The following is a 9,006-nucleotide window of genomic DNA, read 5'->3' as shown; positions in this document are numbered from 1 at the left end:
GGTAATTTAGGCTTTTTGCGCCCCGTTAGGATCAGTCAAGCATTCCCGAGTGCCCAAGAATCAGGGTCAGCAGCTGACATCACTCTCTCCTTTACTCTCCATGTCTCTTTCTTTGTCAGTCTTTTGAATCCCTCAAGATGAGTGTTATACTGCTCATTTTTTGTTTCTCTTCATTAGTTAACCATTTCTGGCAGTCTGATCACCTGTCGGGACTCCAGCAGAACGTGAGATTTGATTATAACTTACCACAGCCAAAAGTCAGGTTTTGGTTGATTTCTTATGGTGCATGTGTAATCTTGGGCTGATTTACATTGTTGGATTTAGTATTTTGTCTCTGTGAGGATGCTATATAATAGAATTGTCACTGGCAAAAGTGGTTTTAGGTTGGCACAAATAGCCAAAATACTCAAACAGTGCAAACAATTATTTTCATACTAAATATTGTTATCTTGTTTTGCAGTACACATGAACATTCTTAAATCATGTTACATTTACTTGAGAAGCAAAATTACACGAGATTTTAAGTCATTTTTTTCTGAAAAATTAATTAAAATTAACATATCTGCCAAGGGTAAGAAAAAAAATCTTGTTTCCCCTTTGCATTAAGTTTATTTTTTTCACCCCACTGGCAGATATTTTTCTTGTTTTAAACATACTCAGTTGTGGGTGGAGGAAGTCTAAGGATTCAAAACCTAGGCTGCTAGATCAGGAGTTGCCAGACTGATTCCAAAATGTGCAACTCAAGAACTGGGGATTTATTGAAATCCCAATCACAATTTATACCCTTGAGCAAGACATTGAATCCAAGGTTATTACGTCTCTGCAAGTTGCTCAGGATGAAACTCAATAAAAGTTTCCACTAAATGGCAAGTATTTGGTAGTAACAAATGAAAAAAGCTTTGCAAAGACCTGAGGCTTTTCTCTCAACTGTAGTAAAAAGATTGATTACTCAAAGACATTCCCTGCGTCCGAATGTGCATACTATCCACCCTATCTGCACTAAATAGTATCGAAAATCACATAGAATTTAGGATGGATAGTATGCACATTGGCACGCAGGCAGTGTGTATGTTGTAGCCATCTGGTGGTCAAAACAATGAATAGCACCTAACAAACTGCTGTGTCCCATTACAACTGCTTCACATTTAGTGCTGCAACTGATTATATATTTCATTTATTTTATTACCCATTATTTTAGAAATAAAAGTCACTGTCAAGATGATTAATTTTTGTCTGTGTTATTAAAAACATTTAAAAAAAAACATAAATAAAATCTGCAGCCTGTCTCTTTTAACCATGCCCCAGTACTGGCTTCAATTGTTATTTAATAGTCAGATGAAAATTGGGCTTCATAAATGGTATTTATTGTTTAAAAAATGCATTGGAGTAATGAAAACCACACTGGAGTTTGCTCCATTTAAACAAGATACAAAGGCAGTCATGTGGTTCCCAGATCAACAACACTTCCGATTTCATAGATCACATGCTTTTGGTAAAATGAATGAAGCTCTGATTCAGTGTTTTAATCTGAAATATTTTATTTATTCATTTTAAATTGAAGCTGTCAGTAACACCCTTCTGCAATAGTTCACCTTAAAACCCCAGGCTGTCTGTCATCACAAAAATATACAGAAAATCAGTGCCATCTAGTGATAACAAAGTGTCATGACTGACATGTTCCAGGATGTGTTTACTATCCCCCAAAAAATGATCTCACTTTAATAAAACAAACATATTATGTGTACAGCAATGCATTTACAGTAGTAGTCTATGGGGCAAGAATGCATTATAATAAATGTTTAAAAAAGTGTTGAAAGTATGAGATTTTTAAAAATGCTTAACACGTTTTATCAAAAAACCTCCTGCAATGGAAGCCATTAAACCATAAAGCTTTCACATAATATGTGCAAGGAACAGAAAGGGACGGTTTACATAGAGAACAATACACCCACACAAGTCTGTGGACTTCTATTGTGAGCGCTGATTGAGGTACAGATTGAGGGACGAGCCAAAATTATTATCAGTTGTAACTGACAACACACCACAGAACTGATAGTGCTTTACTTGTTTGAGAACATTCATTCAACAGAGAACATTCATTTAATTGTCAGCATTTACAATGCAAAATTATTTAATGATATAATCATCAGCTTTTGCTATGATATTGGAAGGAAATACACTGGTATTCCATAAATGATCCCAAAATACTTGTGGATAATTCCAGATATCAGGAACTCACAACATCATAAATAATAATCCACAATGATTTAAAAAAAGTACAAATGTTAAGTTAATGTGAAAATAAAAGAGAAGAGCGTGAAAGCAGATCTAAGGAAGTGCCAAATGTTCGTTAAACATTATGTCACCATCATTAGCTCAGTAAGTAAAAGTTCATTCCCGTTAGTCATGTTAAACCCTTATTATAATGGGCATATGGTGTTGCAAACATCTCCCGATTGGAAGAGGTGATGGATGTTAACCAGTGGAAACATAATGACGGAGCCCAACAAAGAGCCTGCTTGAACTGCTGCTCCACACCAAACAAGGGCGCTGTGACTCCGGTCCCTTAGAATCACACCCACCATCACCTTCACATAAGACAGCAGACCAGTGAAGAACACCCAGGACAAAACCTGAAATAAGTTCAAAACACACAAAAAAGAGAGAATCAAGAGTAGTGTCATTCAAAGCAAACATTTAAACAGAATATTGTAGAAATGGGCTGATTACATATAAAAGTAACTCACTATAATAGCGTCCCCTAAAGGTGTATCTTGGAGTAATGGGCAGGGACTCATGGCAGCCATGGCCATATTGTAGCCTCCAAACACAGAGCCCAGCAGACACAGGATGCCCAGAAATACTAATGAACTGAAAGAGAATTATATTCTCACTGTTAGTCAAACTGCAATTTTGGCCATTGAAATGTGCTTCAAAGTGAATATTGTGGGTTAAATACAGAAAATAATGTAGACTCGCCCCTCAGTTGTAAATGAAACACATTCGAAATGCACTTAGAATGGAAGTATATATATATATATATATATATATATATATATATATATATATATATATAGACACACACACACACACACACACACACACACACACTTCAATTCTAAGTGCATTTCGAATCTTTCATTTACAACTCAGGGGCAAGTCTACATTGTTTTCTGTATTTAATTCTGTATTAATTTATAAATATATATATATATATATATATATATATATATATATATATATATATATATATATATATATATATATATATATATATATTCTTTTTTAAAAGTAGTTATGTTTATACTTTCAAAATAGTGTGATCTAGCCCTTTCCAAGTTTTGCATGTATTTTGACACACTGAGGGATTAAATTTTTATGGCAATTGACAGCAGGCCTCAGATGTCATATATAGTTGTATTTAACCTGGAACATATATTTTTAAAACACAGTTTATCTGCTTTATAGAACAAAATTGTAATTAAATGGTAAATAAATGTAAGATTATTAGATTGTAATTAAAGTAGAGATACCGTTTAGGGAAAAACATGGCAATGATGCAGGCCACTGGATTGGCTACCGCTGACAGAGCAGCTGACAGGTGATAGGCCATGTTTCCATATGGTATACAGGAGAATGTCTGCACTGAGGGCAGCAGTCCGTTTGTTGCACTGTTCACCCACAGAACCATTAAATAGATAAATGCTAGCTGATAGCCGGAGTGCAGTGGTTTAGGAAGCAGTTTTTCCTTTTCTACTGGACTGTTTGTCTTTGGATTGGGGTCCACGGGGCCCTCCAAACCCCTGCAGACTGTTGCGACAGCATCTGAGTCCGGGACGAGATTTTCTGTGGATAGTTCAAATGTACGAGGCTGACGGTTTAATATGATGAAGGAACCCAGGCTTATTGCTGTCATTAAGGCCAGGAAGGAGAAGAAGATCTCAGTGGAGAAATTAGGAGGGAGGTACTGTGTCTCCATGATGAAGGTTGAAGGTTCGGGCTCAGTGAGGTTATCCGATACGTGCGACACATTGACACATTTCGACATCCCGACTCCTTGCGCCAGCGCCACCAGCCCTGGAACCAGACCGCTCAGACCTTCTCCAATGAAGTATGTGGTGATGTATTTGGCTGGAAGTTGCATCATGAATGGCAGGAAGGTGACGGATGAGGTGCAGTCAACTAGAGCGAGAAAAAACGTGAGAATGAAAAATGCTGTGCTATGAGGTTGCCCGAGGATCACGGTGGTGTTCTTCCAAAACACAGCAAGCAAGACACAAGCTACAACACCAATTGACAAGACCGCATAGATGACCAGATTTTCACGTAGTCGCCCGGGACAGAATTTGTGTGCAAGGGTCACCAGCAGAGGACCTAAGTTGGCAAGCTGAATGATGACTGTGAGGTACGAGGGCAAATCCCAGCCCTCCGGCAAAACATTGACTATCAGAGGAAGCTCCACCCACAAGCCATTGATGGACACCCAGGAGCCCAGACCGAAAGCACATGCCAAGGCATGGATGTACAGAGGCATACTGAATAAGTAGTTGGATTGGGTAGTTGAAGAAATATCTGATGTATGATAACTGCTTTCAGGTTTCACTTTGGAATTGTATATGGTTTGAAGCCACTTCAGTTCAGCTGTGTTTTGATGTCTTCTCTTCTTGCCTTTGTGAAGACATCAGATTACCTTTAGTGAGAAACAGAAAAGAAAAATGTAGATGAAGAAGAAATCTTCAAGGTCTAGATAAAGTATTAACAATTGAAACATGATGTGACATCCCTAAGGACAGATGAATCCATTGCAGGACCTTTGGAATTAATATTTTAGAATATATTTTATATATTACTGCTGAATTTTCAGCAAACAATACTCCAGTCTTCATTGTCACATAATACTTTAAAAAATTATTTATCTATCAATGTTTTTTTCAGGATTATTTGATGAACAAAAGGTTGAAAGGAACAACATTTTTTTAATAAACAGATTTTTTTTTTTAACAATGTGACATATATAAAATTGTATTAAATCAAACTAATTATATAAAGTTTCACACAATACAAAGTACAAGTGCAACATAGCAATAAAAAGATCACAAACAGTCATTACAACAATAAAATGTCAATTGCTATATTAATATGGTTTGTTAATTTTATATATATATATATATATATATATATATATATATATATATATATATATATATAATTTTATAATATTTTTTAAAATTCCGCAAACATTTTAAATTCAAATATGAAATGTTAATTCTAGTTTATTGTGTTAAGTGGATCCATGTGCGATCTTATTTTTATCCAATCAAAGACTTCAATTCAAAATGAACTTGAACAGTCTTTAGTCAAAGACAACCAGATTTGCACATATGTAACATTATAACCAACATCCAACATAACAATAGAATATTCAGTCAGCATTATTCAGCAAAAATCTGATGCCAGTAACTCAGGACAAAAGATTGATTTATGTGCTACCTCACTGAAGCAGCATTGAACAAATTTGATACTCACATTACTGCTGAGGCACTGAGCCGGACTGAACACACTCTTTCTCCTCCACAGAGAGTGGGTACTATACACACAGTTAAGTCATAGAAACGACTGTCATTCTCTGGTCCGATGTCCCCTTGTTACGGATTAACTTCTTAACTCCGTCTAAAGATGTCCACAGTTATATGTGATTTATAACCTCAGCGTATGAGTGTGGGTGGGTCTGCCTATCTCATGAAGGTCATTCTGCTCTAATAAGGTACATTACTCTCTGGTCACGTGACAAGCTGCACAAAAAAGCCATTTTAGCTGGTCCAGATTTTCTGCAAAACTCTTGTTGAACGATAGCATTGACATTGATATGAAACAAAATTGATAGGACACGCTAAGCATTTCACAAAATATTTAACTTGTAGCTGTTTCTTTTATATTCTTTTTGATAGCAGGTCAAATCAAAGTTAAAAAAAAACATCACAAGCCATTGTGAATTTATAGCTCATTTAGGCTCAGCATACAGTTTAAATGCAACTTGTACATAAAAAGAAAGTTTTATTATAACTTTTTTTTTTATTATAACACATTAATTAAAGGCATATTACATAAGTACATCAGAACATCACTTTACACTTTACCAGATATCAAAGGTCAATGACTTGACGCCAGATTGGAAAATCTCTGACAGAGAGAAGGCTATAAATATTAAGCAGCAAGTGTTTTCAGCACTAAAAATGATAAGAACTTTCTTTAGCACAAATCACCATCACATGAATAAAAAGTGTTATTTTAAATTACAATATTTCCCAGTATTACTGTTTTCATTAAATATTTTAATCAAATAAATGCACACAAAAAAACTTACAAAAAGTGGTTCTGTTTCTATAAATATAAATCTATTATTTATATTTATATTTATTATTTGTACAAATCTAAATCTATAAGTAATCTGATAACAATGGTTCATGTATTATTGTGAAGTGTTGCAATCTGATCTGGTGTTAACCACCTCTATTTATTTCTCTTTTGGTTCAATAACAATGTGAAGTCATAACAAGGATTGTAACAGGGGTGTGTGTGTGTGTGTGTGTGTGTGTGTGTGTGTGCGCGCGCGTGTGTGTGTGTGTGTGTGTGTAATTTATCTAAGGTGGTGTGTGTGTGTGTGTGTGTGAGAGAGAGAGAGAGAGAGGAGAGAGAGAGAGAGAAGAGAGAGAGAGAGAGAGAGAGAGAGAGAGAGAGAGAGAGAGAGAGAGAGAGAGAGAGAGAGAGAGAGAGAGAGAGAGATTGGAATGAACTTTGGAATGAAGGTGAAAGGTAAAAGAAAAAGAACAAAAGGAATGTGTCACATGAGTTCACAGTTTTCCAAATAAATGGCATCATTCTAATAAATCACCTTACAATGATTATTACCCAAAATATAAGTGGGTTGTTGGATGCAAACATTTAGCTTTGAGGGGCAAGTCAAAGTTGAATGGAAATGTCCTGGTATAATATTTGCTAAAATCCCTTGAACTTGTTGTCTCCCCAGCCCTGTGTATGATGTGTAGCTCACTCAATAATTAACATGAATGGAATAAAGAACAAAAATCAGACAACACGTCTTTCCAGTTCTTTATTAATTTTATTATAAATATGAACGTAATGACAAAAGTTTTCAAAACACAAAACAACAAAAAGGCATTAAGGCATTATTTTCAGTTTTCAACAAGCAGCCGACCTACAAACATTTACTGAATGTGAGACTTTGAGGTGAATAAAATCAGCCGAGATGGTGTTTTAAAGGCTTCTCCTGATAAATCAGTAAGAACAAACATTCAGTAACAAGTGTGAATTTCAAAGGTCATCAATCAAATGAGCCCTGTGTATAAGGGATTGGCTTTGTTTTGTTATCTAAAGGAAATTTTTTTGACCAAGTACAATGTGATTGGTTCAATCTCCTCACAGCCACATACTGCTGCACTGCGCATAGAAAGCAAGGAGCCTTAAAAATGTTTTTAAACACTCTAATTTTGCAAGTTTGATAATACAATCACTGAGTTAGCACAATATCAATCTCCTTTACACATTGCACACCAAACTAGTAACATTTCTTAAGCAAAATCCTACATTTGTGTGGGCTTGTATAATAATTAGCCCTGTAGAACAACAAGCTTAACCAGACAAAAGCACAATCTTCACTGCATCACCACATCACGATGACAGGCTGCTCCACCTCACCTCACCTCTTCCACCATTTATCAATAGGAAATAAGCTTAGAAATGTTACAGCTGGTGGAGTCCTTCAAGATCAGAATATTCAAAAAAAAAAAAAAACATGTAATATGATATGATAGTCCACACTGTGTGTGCAAAGTAGAATGTAGGAGAAAATGTCATAATAAAAACTTAATGGAAACCAACTAGAGCTGAAACAACTAATCGATTTAATCGATTAAAATCGATTATTAAAATAGTTGTCAACTAATTTAGTAATCGATTCGTTGCTAAATAATTTTTATTTTGCCGTAAGCGGCTCATTTCTTGCATATTTTAAATCTGCGGTGACCAAAGTGTGGCAGTAATGAGCAACCGGAGGTTTTACTCAGCCAGTACGCAGGAGAAGTAGCGAATAGCCAATAGCTGGCCTCGTTTATGTCACGTGCTTCCCGCACAGCGCTCTGCCTGCAGCATTCAGCGTGATGGGTGAGGCAGGCGGCAGTGGAGTAAGCTCGAGAAAGAAAAAGAACAAAGCGGAAGATAAAACTAATCGGACGAAGTCATCCAAAATGTGGGAGCACTTTACTTTGAGCCTTCAAAAAAAGAAGAGTAACCTGTAAACTGCGGCTGTTTTCTGCGGCAGGAAAAATATCCTCTAAAAAGAGAGCAAGCCTAACTGTTAAGCCCTGAACATTTGGACATGTTGAACTTTTTGCACTGCAATGCAAAGTTTTTCTCAAATAATGAGTGAATAGTGTTCTGCCTCATTTCCCACAGGTAGTCGAATTCCAGTCAGTTCAGGCATCAGCTGTTTTGTTAACATTTTATCGCTTTATTACATTTTTGAATTTTGCACTGTTAAAAGGACCACTACATATTTAAATCCGATGAAAATCACAGTGTGCAGACTTTTATTTGTGCAGATTCTGCAGTACAATGTTGTTTGCAAATGTTTTAGTCGTAAAAGCTGATAACATTGCTTTTTAACACTTAACATTTAAAGCTTTGTCGTTTACCAGTTCATAATTCAGTCTTGCAGCCTAATTATGACTGACTGAGAGAGGTTAATGTTTAAATGTATTTGAAATGCACTTTTTTTCTAAGTATTCACTGCACTTTTTCACACAGCAGGTTTTTTGTGTGTGTCCAATTTTTTTTCTGGACAACCTTCTGATGGTTTTAACTTTAAATTTTACTTTAAAATGCGAGTTCCATTCAGGTTTCATGCCATTGGCACTTTATTCGAAGGATTGTTTACAATTTCACAGCATAAGCTATAAAGCTGTTTCCCAGGTATAAGCTGTGTGTTTA

General features: G+C 35.8%; 1 protein-coding gene across 1 annotated transcript; it reads right to left on the bottom strand.

Moving 5' to 3' along the window:
• Nucleotides 1-1,538: 1,538 nt before the first annotated feature.
• Nucleotides 1,539-5,729, bottom strand: LOC109070495 (solute carrier family 52, riboflavin transporter, member 3-A). The gene is made up of 4 exons (XM_019087063.2): nucleotides 5,527-5,729; nucleotides 3,534-4,690; nucleotides 2,748-2,871; nucleotides 1,539-2,633 (listed from the first exon to the last, which is right to left on the bottom strand). Exons 2-4 carry the CDS (start codon nucleotides 4,532-4,534, stop codon nucleotides 2,421-2,423), a joined length of 1,338 nt encoding a protein of 445 aa, XP_018942608.1. The 5' UTR covers nucleotides 4,535-4,690; nucleotides 5,527-5,729; the 3' UTR covers nucleotides 1,539-2,420.
• Between the last annotated feature and the right edge of the window lie 3,277 nt (nucleotides 5,730-9,006).

Source organism: Cyprinus carpio, chromosome A8 (genome assembly GCF_018340385.1).
Source record: "Cyprinus carpio isolate SPL01 chromosome A8, ASM1834038v1, whole genome shotgun sequence".
Classification (NCBI taxonomy): domain Eukaryota; kingdom Metazoa; phylum Chordata; class Actinopteri; order Cypriniformes; family Cyprinidae; genus Cyprinus; species Cyprinus carpio.
The sequence above is the reverse complement of the archived record's forward strand: the minus strand, read 5'-3'. Positions and strand labels throughout refer to the sequence as shown.

What these genes read in the sequence shown, in the direction of transcription:
- LOC109070495 (XM_019087063.2), bottom strand. Translation starts at nt 4,534, where the DNA reads ATGCCTCTGTACATCCATGCCTTGGCATGTGCTTTCGGTCTGGGCTCC. An exon ending in GCCATGTTTTTCCCTAAACG is followed by an intron (nt 2,872 to 3,533) that starts GTATCTCTACTT and finishes ATTCTCTTTCAG; the next exon opens with TTCATTAGTATTTCTGGGCA. An exon ending in CTTTAGGGGACGCTATTATA is followed by an intron (nt 2,634 to 2,747) that starts GTGAGTTACTTT and finishes AACTTATTTCAG; the next exon opens with GTTTTGTCCTGGGTGTTCTT.